This window comes from Archocentrus centrarchus, chromosome 20 (assembly GCF_007364275.1).
Source record: "Archocentrus centrarchus isolate MPI-CPG fArcCen1 chromosome 20, fArcCen1, whole genome shotgun sequence".
In the NCBI taxonomy this organism is placed as follows: Eukaryota; Metazoa; Chordata; class Actinopteri; order Cichliformes; family Cichlidae; genus Archocentrus; species Archocentrus centrarchus.
In genome coordinates this window covers 2,378,010-2,400,067 of record NC_044365.1, presented here as the reverse complement: position 1 = coordinate 2,400,067, position 22,058 = coordinate 2,378,010, and the positions used below count along the sequence as shown (strand labels likewise).

The 22,058-nt window shown below is 43.1% G+C and overlaps 1 protein-coding gene across 11 annotated transcripts in view; it reads left to right on the top strand.

Moving 5' to 3' along the window:
- The window catches only part of LOC115799963 (NACHT, LRR and PYD domains-containing protein 14-like), a 214,553-nt gene that overhangs the window by 36,393 nt on the left and 156,102 nt on the right, over positions 1–22,058 (top strand). For 5 of the 11 annotated variants that reach the window (XM_030757259.1, XM_030757260.1, XM_030757258.1 and 2 more), the window contains 4 exons: positions 1,052–1,225; positions 3,931–4,104; positions 14,118–14,309; positions 18,447–18,638. In XM_030757259.1, coding sequence (XP_030613119.1) covers positions 1,052–1,225; positions 3,931–4,104; positions 14,118–14,309; positions 18,447–18,638 — 732 coding nt within the window. Of the gene's footprint in view, positions 1–1,051; positions 1,226–1,409; positions 1,903–3,930; positions 4,105–14,117; positions 14,310–18,446; positions 18,639–22,058 lie in introns of those variants that run through there. The other 6 variants (XM_030757263.1, XM_030757262.1, XM_030757265.1 and 3 more) reach the window with 4 other exon arrangements.

The window sequence follows — 22,058 nt, the reverse complement described above, 5'->3', positions numbered from 1 at the left end:
TGGAAAAGATGAAGCATCGTGTGTGCGTCCGTTCTCCTACAGTAAAGATCGGTGCCCATTCCTGTGAACAACAATATCAAGGAAATAAACTGTAATGTGTCATAATCCATAAATCTCAGATGGTAGTTATTTGTATTATAAATTATAGAAATCATCTAATTGAGCCTCACAAACAGACCAAATGAAAACGATCCCATCAATGGACCTTTTGAGTGAGTAATACAGGGTAGATATGAATTATGAGACTCATTAAAAATAATATTTGCTTTGAAGAATCCCACGAATAACGAAGCAGAACTCAGACCCTTTTTTTTTTTAACCATGGTAACTGACTCTGAGATGAAGTTAACTCTGGAGCAGAAAACTGGAGTTTCCCTCAGCTCAGGATTAACAAACTCAGAGCTGTTCGCTAACAAAGATCATGACAGGTGTGATATTGATTTTTATTTTTAACTCACTGATATCTGAAACATCAGGACGCTGAAATAACCAACATCTGTGATCTCAGCAGCTCTGAGTTCTTCATCATTATTGTCCAGTGATGAGTTTGATTCCTGCTCCGTTTGCTAACAGTCAGCTGGTTTCTCCTGCGTGTGGGCGTGAACAGGTGTACCTGACAGCAGCAGGTAGCAAAGAGAGATCATCTTTCCCAGCTGGAACTCTTCACTGAGCTCAACTCATTCAAACTGTTCTGGAGTCAGATTCAAAGCAGGAAACAGTCCAAATGTTTGTGTTGACTCTGACTCTGGATCAGCTGTGACTGACAGACTGTGGACATTATGGAGCCTAAATGTGAGGCCATTTTCCTCCTTCATCTGCAGATCTGCAGCCAAACAAAGCGTCTCATTAAAAGTGTGCAGGTCTGAGAGAGCTGCAGACAATCATTGTGTCAAACACAGGAAGCTGAGAGGAGCTGAAGCACAGATGTGCAGAGCAGATGTTCATCACATTATGACCTCACTCTGTTTTGTCTTCATATATATTCAGTCTGTGTTTATAATGCACATTTCTGCTTTTACAATAACACAGTTCATATTTTCTCTGATCACAGACTGACTCTGTGTGGACTCTCAGAGACTCTCTATGAAGTTGTGGCCTCAGCTCTGAAGTCCAACCCCTCCCATCTGACACAGCTGGACATGAGTGGGAACAAGCTGCAGGATTCAGCAGTGAAGCTTCTGTGTGCTGGACTGCAGAGTCCAAACTGTCGACTGGAGACTCTGAGGTCAGTTCACTGACTGCAGCTGTTGTTGTTTTTCTATATTTCAGATCTTTGATTGATGTTTGAAACTTTCTTTGGTTCCTGTTCAGGATGTGTCTGAAGACAAATGTGAAGAAGTTTGAGTGCTTTCAGAAATGTTGTCTTTCCAAACGACTGAACAACACTTTTTCCTTTTGGCTCCAAATAGCAGTGACAGACTTGAGCAGTTCATTTAAAGGCTGACAGAAGTGGAGCGGTGACGGGGAGATGTTTGACAGGACAGTTTTTCAGCCTCCACAGGTTCATGTTGTGCTCCATCAGTCAGTGAAGATGAAGTCAGTCCTGATGAGGCTGTAGAGTGTGTGAGGGATGTGAATGAGGCTGTTGAAGATGTGATGATAGCAGATCCAAACAGGCTGCAGAGGCTTTGAGCTTCTGTGGAAACAGAGAGAGAGACGCTCAGAGAAAGAAGAGAAAGACATGAATGTCAAAGCTAATAAAGGTGAAGTTAGGAGCTGTGATGATGTTCATGGATCAGAAGCTGATATGGCTGCTACAGAGACACCCACACAGCTGCTGTGGTGAGGTGTGTGTTAAAGCAGAGGAACAAACAGGAAGCAGAGACAGCTGGCCTTCAAAGTAAAAGCTGCTCCTTTTGAAACGTGTTGGCTGCAGCGGTGAAACTGAAGAAGAGCTGAAGCACAGAAATGAACAAAGTGCCTAAATATTGAACACAGTTCATATATTTGTGTCACTGTTGCACAGCTGATGACCTATGGGTGCGACTGCTGGAGTGTTGTGAGTGTTGTGATTCAGGTATATCTGTAATGACTCATTCATCAGAGCTCTTCATTCCATAAAGCTCCTTTTTCTCTCACTTTGAGATTAATGTTAAAGGTTGGTGTGACAGAGGAGGATGCTGGGATAGGGGGAGATGGAGGCAGATGATCTGCTGTGGAGGTGGAAGGAGGAGAGATGCCACTTGCTTTGAGAGCCCAGCAGCTAACAGGGGTTTACTGGCCTTCATTGAAAGGATCCAGAAGTTCCATCACACCAAAGATCTTTGAACTGATAACTGGGAGAGAGAAAGGCCAAGGAGGAGTGGTTCCAGGTGGAAAGGTGAGAATCCAGCAGTGGAAGTCCAGTTTAGTCCAACAGGATTTCTAGCAGCTCCACCTCCATGGATGATGATCAACCTGAAACAGGAACAACAGCAGACATTTCTTGATGGAACATCTGGATCAGCTGTACCAAGGCTACCTGCACATTTCCACAGACGGCTCTGCAGACATGGAAACAGGTCATGGAGGAAGTTGATGTGCAACAGCAAAGCTGAGAGTGAGTGAATCAGAAAGGATGTGAGAGCACACAGCAGTATACACAGCAGCAATGACAGCAATAATAACGGCTCTGCAGTGGACAGAAAAGTGACAGGAAGAAAAAGTGATCTTTGCTTCAGATGCAGCTTCAGTGCTTACTAGCTCACATCATTTCAGCTCAAAGAGCCGGCCAGATTTCCTGGATGAAGCACTCCTGCTGGATCCTCATCTGGTGGAGAAGGGCAGGGAAATGAAATGGATTTGGGAGCAGCACATGTGGATATTAAAGGAAATGAAATGGCAGACACTTTGGCTAAACAGGAACTTAAAGGAGACCAGGTGGAGGTGGCTCTTTGTAAAGTGGGAGGAAAAGCACTGATAGGATTCAACATGCCAAAGAAATGGCAGCACAGGTGAGACACAGGGACAAAGGGAAGACACTTCCACAGAAGTGAGGGAAAAGTGGATGGAGTCAAGACAACAGGGAGAAAGAGAAGGGAAGAAGCTGTATTTGTAGGTCAGGAAGGTCACACAGGATTAAAGTCAACTATGCAGCTTGTAGGAAAACCTAATCCAGGGCAGTGTGGAACATGAAGAGAGGGAACCAGTGGAACATGTTGGATTCAAATGTAGTGGATCCAGAGGAGCTGGAGAAGCTCTGAAACTAAGATCTAGAAGCAAGGCTGTGCAGGAGTTCAGTTTAGATGTGTTATTGCAGGGGGTTATCAATGGAGGCACAGCAGCACTTTGGAGCTTTGGAAGGGAAACAGGAATTCTTCAGAGAATCAGGGGTCAAAGGTCACATGTACTAGTGGGCTGTGGAGATTAGTGCCCAAAGGATTTGTGGGATTGGAACCTCCCATCCTTGCTGCTGCTCTCATATCATCAGTGCAGCCACTAGGTGGCAGTAATACATCTTTATGTTGGCTGTCAGCCGCTGAAGAAGAAGAAGAAGAAGGGATTTTGTAAACTTGTACATTGTGAAGCTTCTTCAGCTCTGATTATGAAACACTGAATGATTTCAAACTTTGTCTAATAAACTCCCATCAGAGTGGATGTTAGTGCGCTCGTGCTACGCTGTGACACAGTGTGACAGTCCACCCACATTCACCTGTGACACACCTGCATTCATTCTGAGCAGATTTCAGCTCAACACTTCCTGTTTGATGTTCAATCCATCAGACACGCCCTCTGCAGCTGTTTGTATGTACTGCTCCCTCACAAAGAAACTGCAGCAAATCAAATGTCATCAGCTTTATTTTCACTTTAGATTTAGGAGCATTTCACACATTTATTCACAAAACTAAACTTTATTTCAACACAATGTGATGTTGTTAACAGTGGTACAATATTAATGATTTCAAGCTCAAACTTTGTCTAATAAACTCACATCTTTGATTCTTTATACAGATTGATGAGCTGTGGTTTGTCAGAGATCAGCTGTGATTATCTGGCAGCAGCTCTGAAGTCCAACCCCTCCCATCTGAGAGAGCTGGACCTGAGAAACAACAAGCTGCAGGATTCAGGAGTGAAGCATCTGTGTGGTTTTCTGGAGAGTCCACGATGTGTTCTTGAAACTCTGAGGTCAGTCTCCATGTTTTAGTTGTGCTGAGATGAATCTGATGTGAAACACTAAACTGCAGACATAAGGCTGATATTATACTGATCCACACTGAGGATCTTCATGGTAAAGTCTGTGTTCTTCTTCTCTGCTTTAGTCCATTGACTGTAGCAGAACAATGTTCACATTTCAAAGCTTCAAACAGTGATGCTCAACTTATGGCCTGCAGCCCACATGTAGCCCTCCACAGGGTGCCTCCTGGCCTTTCGACCTTTCCTAATTCAGAGAGAGGGGGCCCTGATTAACTGAGTACCGTTCTTACTCTCAGTTCTAAGTATAAGACCTAGTGGGCGGGGCTCAGGCAGCTCCGCCCCCACAGTCAAACCTGCCTCCAAACATGTGCTGAGTCAGACTGACATCATTCCTACAGAGAACAGTGTGAGCTCTCAGCAGGTAACTTCAATAAGAAGGACAAACAGGAACGACTAAACCCACTAACAGGCTGATATCCCCGTGTTCCTGTTCTTCCTACAACATCACAATTAATGTGGCTCCAGGACCGTCACTGCAACCGACCAATCAGCTTTGGTGAGGTCATGTGACTCTGTGACTCAGAGACTGGAGGAATCCTAAATGCTCACCTGAAGCTCACCTGGAAACCAGTCAAACTGCTGCTGATTGATGCAAAGTGTGTGTGTTGAGTATGAGATGAGTTGTGTAGTACTGTGTGTCCACAGATGGGACCAGCTGCCCCTCAGTAGTGCTGACATATCAGAAATGTGTCTTTAGGGCTTTGTGCTCAAACCAACCTAAATCTAAATCTAATCAGTCTGAGTCCAACACTCAGAGGCTGTTCCTGGATCAGTTTGGCTCTCAGCTCTTAGATTAGCTCCAGTTCTCTGGATGTTCAGTGTTGAGAGTGTAGAGCAGAGCAAACATCAGCCCAACATCTGTGGCAGTCAGCCAGGCCCTCGAGGAGCCCTGCAGCCTCCAACAGGACAGCAGCTTCAGCTCATATTTACCTGAATATGGACTAAAAATGATAAATGGTGCTGTAGTGTTCAAACAGCCAAAGAAAGAAGATTTATTAATGCCACAGTGTCCATAATCCTGTGTTCCACTGACAATAACTGTTTAATGTGATAATGTGTGTAAAACTAGAGGAGCCAAAGTTCATCTTTAAATAGAACTACTCGTCGCTGTCCAACCATTAACACGTATGTCCAAAAACACTTTTCCTACCAAACTAAGGACCAAAATGAAGCCATAACGCTGGAATGAAACACATTCAGCAGCTGGAAGGAAACTCCATGTTTCCACAGTCATCAGTGAGCCGCTTCATATTTAACATGGACTCAGTGTTCTGCTGTGATCACACGTGGACATGCCTGTTTGTTTCAGCACTGTTTAATAGACCGGAACCATCTCAGCGTCATCCAATCAATGAGAGGATGATCGTATGTGATCAGAGAGTTATATTATGGGATGGATGCAGGAGAAGCTGCAGAGGGACACCTGCACAGGTGAGCTGACAGCGCATCACTGCGTCACACAGCAGGAAACGCTGCAGCAAAGTCCTGAAGACACAACGCGTCACAATGACAGAAAGACAGAGAAGTTTGTAAGAGGCAAAGGTTGAAATGAGTGTGAGTGTTTGTGGAGGAAACAGCTTCTGAATGTGGTGACGGACCTGATCACACAGGTGAGACGAGCTGCTGAGGAAACCTGTCAGTTCATAGAAAGGAAGAAAGAAATGAAGGAGAGACAAACTGAAGAACTTGTTTCCTCTTTCTGGACTTTCTGCTGAAATCATCACAGTTTTCATCTGAAACTTTCTCATTTTTCTGATGTTATTGTTGAAGGAAAATATGATTTTATATTTAATGTGTTCAGGATGAAGATGCTGATTTATGGACATTCACATTCATATTGCTGAATCAAATCTTTGCAGTGTTAGATGTTCAGTAAAGGTCGATCCTGTTTGACTCAGACTGTGTTTGCAGCTTTGGCCCATCCTGTGACTGAGTCTGACCTCTGACCTAGAGCCCCTGCGTTCATACGCACCGCCATCTTGATTTTTTCATATTAATATTGAGTAAATTAATTTAGTTGTTGTGACCTTTGTGGACATGACCTTCCTCATCATCTTAGAATCCTTCATGGAGGCGAGGATGCAGCACAGCTGTTCAAACATCAGCTCCAACAACACAGGACAGAGTAATCGATCACCGAGCGCAGCGATCGAGACAGCCCAACATAATCGATCACCGAGCGCAGCGATCGAGACAGCCCAACATAATCGATCACCGAGTTCTCTCTGAGTACATCACATCGCTCTGAGACTGAGACGTGGACTATGAATCCAGTCATGTGACCTCAGGTTGGCTCTCATTGCATTGTGGGTACTCTAGAACAGGAACCTGAAGACTGCAGCATAGAACAGCACAGCTGCCCCACAGACTGATGGAACATCTTCAGGATTTTACTGCACATGTGCAGACATCTTGATCTTCTTAACACAAAGTGACGCTCTGCCCCTTTTTGTGGAGTTCATCTGTATTCAGTTCACTTTGTAATCTTGGTGTAAACCTCCATATTTATATTTTGTTCCCACCTCTGTGTCCACCCCACACACTTTCACAGGCTGCAGAGGGGCCTTAATCTTTGGAAACCTGCTATTATATACTTCATCTTAGAGGTGCTCAGTATGAGCTGCTGTTTGTGACTCACTGAAGGCTTTAACAACATCCCTGTATTTAAACTTGTGTCCTTTCCTGATGCACGCCACCATGGCAGTGTCCTCAGAGTGTTTCTGGCTGTGGCAGGACTCAGAATTGGATTTGAAGTCTGCTGCATACAATGTGACAAGAAAAGGAGCCGGGACAGAGTCCTGTGGAGCCCCGTGCTGCTCACTAATGTCCCAGAAACACAGAAACCTGACAGACTGTGGCCTTTCTGTCTGTGCTCTGAGACCCAGAAACTAAGGAGGAATCTCCACCATCTCTGTGAGCTGCTCTTTGTGACTCCTGACGCTGTGACAGACAGGGGTGGAGGAGCAGCTGTGAGGCAGGAAGTAGAGATGCAAGGAGACGGATGGGGTAGCTGTGGTGGAGAAGCACACCTGCAGAGGTGCAGACTGAGTAGCAGTGAAGATGCCCACATGTTGAGGAGAAGAAGACTGAAGAGCAGCAGAGGAAGTTGGTGTGAGAGTTCATCAGCTCTTTAAAGGTCACCAGAGGAGGCAAAAGTACTGACATTCTGTACTTAAGTAGAAGTACAAGTACTCGTGTTAAAAAAATACTTTGGTAAAAGTTGAAGTACTGGTTCAACTTCTTTACTCAAGTAAAAGTAAAAAAGTACAGGCTCTGAAATGTACTCAAAGTAAGAAAGTAAAAGTAGTTCTTTGGAGGACGTTTCTACCTGCTATTTTTCTGTATAGCTAACCGAACCTCATTATATGTTATTGTAATAATATAAAATAATATTACATGAGAATACAAATTTTATTCTAATCTAAATTTAATGGGCAGCACGGTGGTGCAGTGGTTAGCACTGCTGCCTCACAGATAGAATACCATCTGGAAGGCCTGGGTTCGATTCCACCTTGGCCCAGGCCTCTCCCTCTCTCTCTCTCTGTGGAGTTTGCATGTTCTCCCCATGCTTGCGTGGGTTTCCTCCGGGTACTCTGGTTTCCTCCCACATTCCAAAGACATGCACTTACTGGGGTTAGGTTAATTGGCTACTTTAAATTGCCCATAGGTGTGAATGAGAGTGTGAAAGGTTATTTGGTTGGTTGGTTGTCTTTCTGTGTTGGCCCTGTGACAGGCTGGCGACCTGTTCAGGGTGTACCCTGCCTCTCGCCCTATGACAGCTGGGATAGGCTCCAGCCCCCCCGTGACCCTGAACAGGATAAGCAGAAGCGAATGGATGGATGGATGGATGGATAAATTTTAATCCTAATGAATGCACTCAGTTTGAATCTGTTCTGTAGGACACAAACTGTGAAAGTGAATTTAAACCCAGCTCTGTTCTCTGTGTCCTCCATAGTAGAGGGTGACTGTGCCTCCACCTAAACACCAACATGAGGATACTCAGGGGTTACAGTGGGATTCAGAAGGTGGAGGAACCCTAAGATCAGCTGTAGTGGCTCTGCATGGGGAGAAGAATCACAGCTTTCTATTGTAGCTGCAGTAAATGATGTTGCTGTGCAGGCTGTGATCAGCTGACCTGCTGCTGCTGCTCTGAGGTTTACTGCTCTGTGTGGATGAAGTGAACTCACAAAGATGTAACCCAGTATTTCACAGCTCTCTGAGCTGATCTCCATCCCCTACACTGACAGCATACAGGCTGTAGAAATGTTGGATTCAGTGAATGAATCTCAGCATCAGCAGCTTTGATTCAAACTCATCTCTGCTGCACTGATGTAACCTGTAACTCTGACCATGAACACAGCCTCTGTGCATCAACACAGGGCTTTACTGTAAATACAGTACAACAAACTGACCTGTTTATTACACACTAAACTGCAGTATTTTCATACAATCTCTGAATAACATAAAATATATTACATGAGAATACAAATGTTATTCCAATCTAAATTTTAATCCTAATGAATGCACTCAGCTTGAATCTGTTATGTAGGACACAAACTGTGAAAGGGAATTTAAACACAGCTCTGTTCTCTGTGTCCTCCATAGTAGAGGGTGACTGTGCCTCCACCTAAACACCAACATGAGGATACTCAGGGGTTACAGTGGGATTCAGAAGGTGGAGGAACCCTAAGATCAGCTGTAGTGGCTCTGCATGGGGAGAAGAATCACAGCTTTCTATTGTGAGCTGCAGTAAATGATGTTGCTGTGCAGGCTGTGATCAGCTGACCTGCTGCTGCTGCTGCTCTGAGGTTTACTGCTCTGTGTGGATGAACTGAATTCACAAAGATGTAACCCAGTATTTCACAGCTCTCTGAGCTGATCTCCATCCCCTACACTGACAGCATACAGGCTGTAGAAATGTTGGATTCAGTGAATGAATCTCAGCATCAGCAGCTTTGATTCAAACTCATCTCTGCTGCACTGATGTAACCTGTAACTCTGACCATGAACACAGCCTCTGTGCACCAACACAGAGCTTTACTGTAAATACAGTACAACAAACTGACCTGTTTATTACACACTAAACTGCAGTATTTTCATACAATCTCTGAATAACATAAAGTCAGCATACCTCAGTTTATTTTCCAGTCCTTACCTTTAATTCTAGCCTCTCTTCTTCCTCTCCTGTCCTCTTTCTCCATCTCTGAGTGAACTTCTCTCTCTTTGCTCTCCCTGAAATACAGCAGCTCTTCTTTTAGCTAGCAGACACACTGTGTGACAAACTGCACACACTTTGTGTGTTTGCTGATATTTGTTGAGCATTTAGAAACGTTGCATTTACCTGCCACACGTTACTCCCTTCATGCTCGCTCCTCTTCAGTAGCGCTAATTAAGCTGTTTATGTGCCGCGAGCACAACTGTAACCTCTGATTATAGAGGTTACTTGCAGCCCAAATAACCAAAACACATTGGTATACTGAAATAGGAGTATGGAAATTTACCAGTTAATTAATGCCAAGTGACTGGTATACAAAGCATGAACACATTACCATAGGCCTGTCACCCATTCACAGACTCTGTCTGTGTAAAAATATATTTTATTGCATACTTTTATACACAGCCTGGCACCTTTGTATGTGTCTACGGTGCTTCACAATCACACCCCTGTAAGAGCTTTGAGGTCATCTAACCAGCTGCTCATACAGAGGCCTAAAAGTAGATTAAAACAGAGAGGAGATCTAGCTTTTGCAGCAGCAGCACAAATACTATGGAACAATCTACCTATCCATATCTGCACAGCTCAGATGATACACACATTTTAATCTTTACTGGAAACACATCTGTTTTTCTTGGCATTTGGCTGCAGTGGACCATCCACGTAGACCAATCCATTTTATGGTACTTAAAAAAATATATATATATTTTTGATTATTTATTGTCCATGGATGTTGTGTTTATTAGAGTGTAGTTCCTGGGGCTGTACGGTGAAATGTGCAGCACTTTGATTAATGTTGTTGTTTTAAATGTGTTATATGAATAAACTTGACTTTACTTTACATAAAAGAACTTAACAGAAAAAAAACACCTCAAGGAAAGATATACCATGAGTTGGATTTAAAAAAAATACCAACATTCTCAGCAGTGGGTATGCATTATATGCAATGCAGTCACACACAAGGGAGTGCGCCAAAGCGATGAGGGGAAATTGTCTCTCCAGTCGACATTTTCCGTATTTAACACCTGTGCATATGATATGATCAATAAAAGAGGCACGCGGCTGATTAGGCGCTCATTTGGTCCTTCACCTCCCCTCCTCCTGTACCCCCACCCCCAACACACACACACACACCACAACTTTGTCTTAAAATGCATAATTTAATAAATTTTATTTTTATATGTCAATGTGTTTTAATTCAATTCAATTCAATTTTATTTATATAGCGCCAAATCACAACAAACTGTCGCCTCAAGGCGCTTTGTATTGTGGGTAAAGACCCTACAATAATACAGAGAAAACCCAACAGTCAGAACGACCCCCTATGAGCAGCACTTGGTGACAGTGGGAAGGAAAAACTCCCTTTAACAGGAAGAAACCTCCAGCAGAACCAGGCTCAGGGAGGGGGGGGGGGGGTCATCTGCCGCGACCGGTTGGGCTGAGGGGAGAGAAAGACATGCTGTGGAAGAGAGCCAGAGATTAATATCAATTAATGATTAAATGCAGAGTGGAGTATAAACAAAGTAAATAAGGTGAATGAAAAGAAACAGTGCATTATGTGAACCCCCCAGCAGACTAGGCCTATAGCAGCATAACTAAGGGAGGGTTCAGGGTCACCTGATCCAGCCCTAACTATAAGCTTGATCATAAAGGAAAGTTTTAAGCCTAATCTTAAAAATAGAGAGGGTGTCTGTCTCCCGAATCCAAGCTGGGAGCTGGTTCCACAGAAGAGGCGCCTGAAAGCTGAAGGCTCTGCCTCCCATTCTACTCTTAAGTATCCTAGGAACCACAAGTAAGCCAGCAGTCTGAGAGAGAAGTGCTCTGTTGGGGTGATATGGGACTATGAGGTCTTTGAGATAAGATGGTGCCTGATTATTCAAGACCTTGTATGTGAGGAGAAGAATTTTAAATTCTATTCTAGATTTAACAGGGAGCCAATGCAGAGAAGCCAATATGGGAGAAATCTGCTCTCTCTTTCTAGTCCCTGTCAGTACTCTAGCTGCAGCATTTTGGATCAGCTGAAGGCTTTTCAGGGAGCTTTTAGGACAGCCTGATAATAATGAATTACAATAGTCCACCCTAGAAGTAATAAATGCATGAATGAGCTTTTCAGCATCACTCTGAGAAAGGATGTTTCTAATTTTAGAAATATTGCACAAATGCAAAGAAGCGGTCCTACATATTTGTTTAACCCCTTAACTGGCAAGGGCCCGGTGACGGGCCGTTTGTAGTCCCTTTTATATGGCAGGCTAGACCCTCCCATTTTTATTGACACGTCATTCGGCCAATCATGTAACTGGCTGCACCAAATCACCTGACAAAGCTACGTGACGCCCTCTGAGTATTATTGGCTCTGGGAAACCCATTTCTTAACATGATTGGCCGAATGAGGTGTCAGTCAAAATGGGCGGGTCTAGCCTGCCATATAAATGCACTTCATTCGGCCGGCGGACCAGACGCAGCCAGTTAATAGGCTATGAAATGGGTTGTTCAGAGCCAATAATAACCAGAGGGTGTTATGTAGTTTTTGTCAGGTGATTTTTTTGCTGCCAGTTAAGGGGTTAATATGTGCATTGAAGGACATATCCTGGTCAAAAATGACTCCAAGATTTCTCACAGTGTTACTGGAGGCCAAAGTAATGCCATCCAGAGTAAGTATCTGGTTAGACACCATGTTTCTAAGATTTGTGGGGCCGAGAACAAGAACTTCAGTTTGATCTGAATTTAGAAGCAGGAAATTAGAGGTCATCCAGGCCTTAATATCTTTAAGACATTTTACAGAACGAGAACACATATATAAATCAAAAGCAACTACTGGTCATTTTTGTTCCGCTGTACAGAAATCGGCAACGAAGGACGAGCATTACCATAAAGCTTAGGGTAGAAGCGCAAGAAAATTTACGCGACGGCTGATCTGCGGCTGGCTTGACCGCGGCTCACAATTGACGGCTCACAATTGACGGCTCACTTGACCGCAGTAGTTTTTCAACATAAACACTGATAACACAACAACAGCAATCAGCACCATTAAACCTTTACTGGGAAACAGCTGGAGGTCCTTCATCAACCAGCTGATCAGTAAGTGAAGAAAAGAGAACTTTGTAGCTGCTCCATCCACCCTGTTTGTTTCACACAGGGAAAAACTGCAGTACGGAAGTTAAAATATGCAGATGAACTGTTAATATGAAAAAGTATTTCTTATCCAGTTACTCCAATAATCGATGGAATAATCGATAGAATACTTGATTACTAAAATAATCAATAGTTGCAGCCCTAATGAAATGGAAACAGGTCATGGAGGAAGTTGATGTGCAACAGCAAAGCTGAGAGTGAGTGAATCAGAAAGGATGTGAGAGCACACAGCAGTATACACAGCAGCAATGACAGCAATAATAACGGCTCTGCAGTGGACAGAAAAGTGACAGCAAGAAAAAGTGATCTTTGCTTCAGATGCAGCTTCAGTGCTTACTAGCTCACATCATTTCAGCTCAAAGAGCCGGCCAGATTTCCTGGATGAAGCACTCCTGCTGGATCCTCACCTGGTGGAGAAGGGCAGGGAAATGAAATGGATTTGGGAGCAGCACATGTGGATATTAAAGGAAATGAAATGGCAGACACTTTGGCTAAACAGGAACTTGAAGGAGACCAGGTGGAGGTGGCTCTTTGTAAAGTGGGAGGAAAAGCACTGATAGGATTCAACATGCCAAAGAAATGGCAGCACAGGTGGGACACAGGGACAAAGGGAAGACACTTCCACAGAAGTGAGGGAAAAGTGGATGGAGTCAAGACAACAGGGAGAAAGAGAAGGGAAGAAGCTGTATTTGTAGGTCAGGAAGGTCACACAGGATTAAAGTCAACTACGCAGCTTGTAGGAAAACCGAATCCAGGGCAGTGTGGAACATGAAGAGAGGGAACCAGTGGAACATGTTGGATTCAAATGTAGTGGATCCAGAGGAGCTGGAGAAGCTCTGAATCTAAGATCTAGAAGCAAGGCTGTGCAGGAGTTCAGTTTAGATGTGTTATTGCAGGGGGTTATCAATGGAGGCACAGCAGCACTTTGGAGCTTTGGAAGGGAAACAGGAATTCTTCAGAGAATCAGGGGTCAAAGGTCACATGTACTAGTGGGCTGTGGAGATTAGTGCCCAAAGGCTTTGTGGGATTGGAACCCCCCATCCTTGCTGCTGCTCTCATATCATCAGTGCAGCCACTAGGTGGCAGTAATACATCTTTATGTTGGCTGTCAGCCGCTGAAGAAGAAGAAGAAGAAGAAGTGATTTTGTAAACTTGTACATTGTGAAGCTTCTTCAGCTCTGATTATGAAACACTGAATGATTTCAAACTTTGTCTAATAAACTCCCATCAGAGTGGATGTTAGTGCGCTCGTGCTACGCTGTGACACAGTGTGACAGTCCACCCACATTCACCTGTGACACACCTGCACCTGCATTCATTCTGAGCAGATTTCAGCTCAACACTTCCTGTTTGATGTTCAATCCATCAGACACGCCCTCTGCAGCTGTTTGTATGTACTGCTCCCTCACAAAGAAACTGCAGCAAATCAAATGTCATCAGCTTTATTTTCACTTTAGATTTAGGAGCATTTCACACATTTATTCACAAAACTAAACTTTATTTCAACACAATGTGATGTTGTTAACAGTGGTACAATATTAATGATTTCAAGCTCAAACTTTGTCTAATAGACTCACATCTTTGATTCTTTATACAGATTGATGAGCTGTGGTTTGTCAGAGATCAGCTGTGATTATCTGGCAGCAGCTCTGAAGTCCAACCCCTCCCATCTGAGACAGCTGGACCTGGGTAACAACTACGGGTCCTCCAACAACTACCTGCAGGATTCAGGAGTGAAGCATCTGTGTGGTTTTCTGGAGAGTCCACGATGTGTTCTTGAAACTCTGAGGTCAGTCTCCATGTTTTAGTTGTGCTGAGATGAATCTGATGTGAAACACTAAACTGCAGACATAAGGCTGATATTATACTGATCCACACTGAGGATCTTCATGGTAAAGTCTGTGTTCTTCTTCTCTGCTTTAGTCCATTGACTGTAGCAGAACAATGTTGACATTTCAAAGCTTCAAAGAAGAAGAAAAATCCTCCACTGGATAATTCACTGTGAAACTCTCAAACACTTCATTCCACCTTAAAGTCTGTCTGACACTGAAATCCAAACCAAAATGGCCGTTTGCTTTACAGACAGCAGTCCAACACAAAACAGACACACAACATCCAAAACACAGTCCAACATCCAAATGTCCTCCACTGCCACCATGAATGATGGCAAAGAGAAGGAGGAACACTCTGACATTCAGGGTTAGAATGAGCTTCATAAAGCAGACTGTGAAGATCAAAGCTGCATTAGAGAGCTGACATTCATCAATTAGTGGACACAAGTGGACAGATATCATCTGAAGCACTTCAAAGGCTTTAAATCAGCACATTTCTCTGCATTCTTTCTTCTTTGGAACTTTATTGGTAACTTTGATGAAGGGAACAGCATGGTACACCTGAACAGGTGAGCAGTCCATCACAGAGAAGCACACACTCTCACATCCACACCTACAGCCAATTTAGAAGCACCAATGAACCTAAGCAGCATTTCATTGGACTGTGGGAGAACCTCCAAAGTCCACAGAAAGGCCCAGCTGACCAAGAAGCTCCAACCTAGAACCTTCTTGCTTTAAGGCCATAGTGCTAACCACTTTTCCCAATTTCAGGACAAATCATGCATTTTCCTGTTCCTGCCTACAGGGCAGCTACACTAACACTCCCATCAGAGTGTTAGTGTAGCTGCTAACACTCTGATCTTGTGCAGGATTTCAGGTACCTTGGGGTCACACTGGATCCCACACTGTCTTTTAAAAAACATATAAAACTTACAGCAAGCATAATTAAATTTAATTTAAATAACTTCAAACAAATTAGACCATCAATGACAATTATTTCAGCTAAGGTTTTTCTACATTCAATGATATTATCACATATAGATTATTGCATTACATCTTGGTCACTCACTGGAGATACGTTCTTAAAACCAATAGAAATATTATTTAAAAAGGCTATAAAAATCCTTGATCAAAAGCCCTTATCATATCATCAGTGTAATATTTTGGAAAAATACAATATGCTCAATTTTGAAAATTTTATTAAATTTAAAAATAGCTGCTTGATCTATAAAGTTCTTCATGGACTAGCTCCAGTTCCACTTTCAACATACATTAAATCAAGAACTGACCGAGGTTTTGGCACCAGAGCCTCTTCCAGAGGAGACCTTGAGATCCCCCGTAGAAAAACAACCTTTGGACAAACGGTTCTGTCAGTCAGAGGGGGTCATTTCTGGAATACTGTACCGACTAACATCAGAGAATGCTCCACTTACAGTACTTTTAAAAAGCACCTTAAGCAGTTCATTAAAAGTTCCCAGACATGTTCGCATTTTCACTATTTTTTTTTTTTTTTTTTTTTTCTCCTTTTTTCTTTTTCCATTTGTATATTGTTTTAATGTTTGTCAATGTGTTGTCTTTTACTACTATTGTATATTCATGACGTTTTCTGTTGTTTGTCCTTCTGCCTAGGGACTACAGATGCAAATTAGCAAATATGCTATAATCTGGCTCATTTACAATCTGTACTAAGTATTGATTGTTTTATTAATGTGCATTGTCCCAAATAAATAAAAATTAAAAAATTAAATTAAACATTTTCTCATCAAACACTGCCACCTAGTGGAGGAAGTTTCACTGCAGTCTGAACATTACAAGTAGTTCCTCTAACGTGGAGCTGGTGGTGGGGGCCACAGGGTGGTGTGGGTGGGAGTTAGGTCCAGACTGTTTCTTTGGAGCCTGGAGACAGACTGGTCACAGCAGCTAACACACTGATCAAGGACTGGGCCATGATGGGACTCCACAGCATCCAGAAGACTCCTGATTCCAGAGTCATCAGCATCCTGAAGGACCAATCCTGATCTCTGATTGCTCTGACACTCATTAGTATATCAGAGAGATCACAGAGGTGGAAGCTCACAGAATGAAGACGAGGGTTCAAATCCCTCTCCAAGTGCTGATGTTCCACAGTCCTGTGTGGATCAATGACTGAGCTACAGGGAAAAACCAGCTGTGATGGAAGAAGATCCCAGCACCCATTAACACTGCATAATGTTCCTGAAACATAAAATAATATCTGTGGCATTAATTTTCCCCTCTTTACTGTTACTGCTGCCAAATGATCAGGTACCTTTTCATGAACATGTAGCTGGATCCCAGGGGGCTCAGGGGCTGCATCCTTCTAAAGCCGTGAAGGCCGGAAGCGAACGGCCGTTAAACGGGACGGTCCGGCCTACGGGGGGCCGCTCAGGTTGCCTAGCGACCATGACATCAGCTGTGAGAGCGTCTTGTTCAGCATCGTTTGACAGAGATGAACGTGAAAATCTCCATTTGATCTCATTAGTGTGAATTTTGCTGAGATGAAACTGAGATGTTTGATTGGTCTGTGATGTCTCTGAGGCTGAGAGACCACGGGCCTGTAAACACAACACTGTCATGTTGTTACAGTTAGCTAATGTCCTTCATCAGACACTTTGGCAGCTTTTTCCACCTTTGAAAACTCCCACTTTGATGGTCAAAGGATTCGAACATGTCCTAAAACGATGGATTTGAAGGAGCTCTTTAAACGGTTGTAGCGCTCCTTCACAGAGAGACAACAGCCTGTCTGTCCTCCCCCTGTTCTTACCTCCATCTCTCAGCTGCTGCTGGCTGCTCCTCCTCCTCCTCCTCTTCCTCACACAGTGCTGAATTTGTCCTGGTGTCTCATCAGGGGTGGAGAGCCTCTGTCCCATCAGCTCTCCCTCAAAGAGCCCACAGATGATCTGCAGCAGTGGCTTTCTCAGCCTGTCCTCACTCTGGACACTTGCAGTTCTCACACAAAGGGAATCAAATGTGTGTTAAGCTGCAGGATTAAATCACTGCTTGGACTCATAAATACATGTGCAGACTTTGTATTTTCACTCAGAAAGACCAAAGCAGAGAGAGGGTGGTATAAAGCTCTGCAGAAACACACTCAGAGAAGGAGGATTTCCACACTGACTGCCTGTCTCACTGTTAGGGCTTCTAAATAAGACGAGAGACAAATTAAATCCAGTATCTGCTGGACTGGACAAATGTTTGGCTCCTGTCAATAAACCACCTTTCTTTGAGCTGAACGAGTGAACCGTCTGCTCATTTCTCCCTAAAACAAAGGTTAAAGGTCGTTGGGCAGAATAAGTGAGCTAACATTAACATCAGTGTGATGAATCCAGGACTTCCAAAGTGCAAACAGCTTCACCCTCGGTGGACGGTTCCTCTGCTGATTGTAGCCACAGTCAAAAGCATGAATTCTAGCAGCAGGTTGTTCAGCATTGAGAACGTTCTCTGCAGAACTTCACCTTTAAAAGTGAAGCCATGAGGTTCCTTGAAGGAACAACACGACTTTTCTAGTGTTTGTAGTTTTTATTATAAAGTTTTAATGTGAAAAATTCAGAATTTTTCTCAGGATTTTCTCTTGTGTTTGTTTGAAGCTGCATCCTGTTGGCTTCAGCTGTTTGGAGTTTCCATGTTATAAACTTGTACATTGAAGCTTCTTCAGCTCTGATTATGAAACACTGAATGATTTCAAACTTTGTCTAATAAACTCCCATCAGAGTGGATGTTAGTGCGCTCGTGCTACGCTGTGACACAGTGTGACAGTCCACCCACATTCACCTGTGACACACCTGCACCTGCATTCATTCTGAGCAGATTTCAGCTCAACACTTCCTGTTTGATGTTCCATCCATCAGACACGCCCTCTGCAGCTGTTTGTATGTACTGCTCCCTCACAAAGAAACTGCAGCAAATCAAATGTCATCAGCTTTATTTTCACTTTAGATTTAGGAGCATTTCACACATTTATTCACAAAACTAAACTTTATTCCAACACAATGTGATGTTGTTAACAGTGGTACAATATTAATGATTTCAAGCTCAAACTTTGTCTAATAAACTCACATCTTTGATTCTTTATACAGATTGGAGGACTGTGGTTTGTCAGAGATCAGCTGTGATTATCTGGCAGCAGCTCTGAAGTCCAACCCCTCCCATCTGAGAGAGCTGGACCTGAGTAACAACTACTGGTCCTCCAACAACTACCTGCAGGATTCAGGAGTGAAGCATCTGTGTGGTTTTCTGGAGAGTCCACGATGTGTTCTTGAAACTCTGAGGTCAGTCTCCATGTTTTAGTTGTGCTGAGATGAATCTGATGTGAAACACTAAACTGCAGACATAAGGCTGATATTATACTGATCCACACTGAGGATCTTCATGGTAAAGTCTGTGTTCTTCTTCTCTGCTTTAGTCCATTGACTGTAGCAGAACAATGTTGACATTTCAAAGCTTCAAAGAAGAAGAAAAATCCTCCACTGGATAATTCACTGTGAAACTCTCAAACACTTCATTCCACCTTAAAGTCTGTCTGACACTGAAATCCAAACCAAAATGGCCGTTTGCTTTACAGACAGCAGTCCAACACAAAACAGACACACAACATCCAAAACACAGTCCAACATCCAAATGTCCTCCACTGCCACCATGAATGATGGCAAAGAGAAGGAGGAACACTCTGACATTCACAAACACCTCATCAGTGTGTAGCACCCCACCGTTTTATATTGTGTTCAGACCGGGAACCCCAGGATTGACCAAACTAGGTGGGGTGTGGGTTCGATGCAAAGTGGATACCTCGAAGGTTCACTTGTGGCCAATGATGTGATGCTCGACTTACTATTAAGAAACTTAAATCACACACTATTTAAAATAACACTGACTCAGACGACTCTTTAACTCCAAAACTTAACATTTACTGAACGTGAACTCAAGATAGAAACCACACTTGGAAATGCAAAATGTAAGACACAAATGAAACGATAAAACACTTGTATTCTTATAATACCAGTAAAAATATTGAACTCAACCTTAGCTTTTCCCAATCAGTCCGAATGGATTAGGCTTAATCATTTAATCAAATACTTTATTATCCCCGAGGGGCAATTTGTTTTGCAGCCAACAGCAAAATAAATAAATCTATAAAAACAATCAAACATACAACACACACAACCAAGGACACAATTATCTAAAAGAGTTCAAAAAGTTAATAGTATTGGGAATAAAAGAGAATTTAAATCTGTTTGTTCTGCACTGTGGCAGAGAGTACCTCCTTCCTAAAGGTAATAACTGATACATTGAGGACGGGGGGTGAGTGCTATCACCCCGAATCTTTTCTGCCTTTTGGGTGGCTCGCACCCTGTACAGGAGGGCAAGATCATTAAAACTTACATTTGCCACCTTGCTACACAGTTTCACAATGTTCTCTAACCTTCTTTTGTTCTTGAGGCTCAGAGAACCAAACCAACAGATTAAAGAAAAGGTTAAAACAGACTCAATAAAACAAGAATAAAACATTTTCATAAAAATCTTATCCACGTTAAAACCCCTAAGTTTTCGATACAAATACATACGCTGATGAGCTTTTGCACAAATGGCATCTGTATTTGCATCAAGTGACAGTTTGTTGTCCAGTATAGTGCCCAAATATTTGTATTTCTCCACTACCTCTATTTCCTGGCCATGAATATGAACAGCAGGTATTGATGAGGTTTTCCGATAAAAGTCTATGATCATTTCTTTTGTTTTTGATGCATTTATGTCTAGAAAGGAATTCCCACACCATGTTACAAAATCGTCTACAACCGGGCCGTGGTCAAGATCTGCATCATGGAGCAGAGAAATGATCACTGAGTCATCTGCATATTTAATTATATATCTGTTCTTATAGTGGCTCTGACACTCATTTGTGTAGAGAACAAATAAAAGTGGAGAAAGGACACATCCCTGAGGGGAACCAGTGGAGGATAAAAGCAGATCTGATAAAATGCTGTTGACTCGCACTCTCTGTGGTCTATCTGTTAAAAAATCCATGAGCCAAGATACCAGACCAGAATCAAGATTGTATGTACTAATAAGCCGTCTCGCTAAAATATGGGGCTGGATGCAGTTAAAAGCTGATGAAAAATCTATAAAAAGCAAACGAGAAAAATTACGTGCACCATCCAGATGCTCCAGAACCTTGTGGAGCAAAGTGCACACAGCATCCTCCACACCCCTCCCTGTTCTATAGGCGAATTGGAGGGGGTCTAATTTTGTCTCAATGGCACAAAAAATTTCATTTCTTACAAGTTTCTCAAATATTTTCATTACAAGTGAAGTTAAAGCTACAGGACGATAGTCATTTAATGATTTAGGTGCTTTAACTTTGGGCACTGGTACAATAATAGAGTCCTTCCATATACGTGGCACTTTATGAAACTCAAGAGATTTTGAGAAAAGAAATGAAAAACTTCCAGCCAATTGCTCTGCGCAGTTTTTATAAGGGTTAATTCTGACTACTCAGTCATTCAAATATACACAGTCACTTAACAGTACTCATACATGGGCCCCACACACACGCTCGCATTCACACAAACGTTGCAGGCCTGATTGTTGTGTGCTGCAGCACAGCGGCGAAACTCCTCTTCACTCACCGATAGCTGCACCAGAAACGTCTGACTTACAGTTCCGCGTGGCGAACCAGCTCATCCTCTCGTCCCCTCCGGACGACAGTCAACCAGTTCTCGTCTGCAGTCTGTTTCCGCTCACCACTCGCCACCGACAGGGCAAAGAAGATGGCGCTCGTCACCGCGCCGAGCTCCTGCTAGCCGTTAGCTGCTAGCCGCCGATGCTGATGCCTCGCTCTGAATCGCCGTCGTCTGCGGCTGCACAGCTGTCGGGCAGGGGGTCTCCAAACGCCTCCTACTAACAGTCACTGCGTAGTATTTACTAGTCAGTTCTCTTTTGTTAGTTTATCGTGTGCTAGCGCAACACTGCTGCGTCCGTTCTCTGTTTCTCTCTCGTTCTCCTCTCCTTCCTCTCTCATCACACCCAGCCAATTACAACAGGTAGACATGCACAGACCACCTTCACTGACCACTCAGAAAATACGAACTAAGAGTGTTAGCTCTGTTACATTCAGCCACTTTGTAGGAAAACATATTATATTTACATAACATTATTCCTCTTCCATTACACAATACACATTATATGCAAAGTACATTACACTCCTGTTACCTTTGCTTTTATGTCCAAAGGAATTAAGCTTATTTAATCCCCATTTTTCCCTACAAGTGTGAAGCTTAGAGCCTACCACCCCTTTCCTAAAATCAGAAGCTCTTCATTGAAATCAATGAGATCAAAGCTGGAATCAGATGAGTCTGACTCTGCTGCTGATTCAGGATCAGATTTATCAGGAAAAAATGCCCTTTTGTCCTTGTTCTGCATCCCCACCATGGACTTCATTCCTTTCCAAGCCAGCCTCGAGTGTCCTTTATTCAGCTCATCCTCTGCTTTCCTTTTAGACCTGATTTTAGCTGCTTCATCTCTCTTTGAACAAGTTTCTGTACCTCAATCTTTGGATTCTCTCCCTCAGAACAAGACAGCTTCTTCTGACTGAGAACATGTTTCAGTGATTTACTGATCCAGGGCTCGTTATTGGGGAAAATAGTTCCTGTTTTCACAGGAATCCCCATTTTTGAGCCAAAGAAATGGAAGTA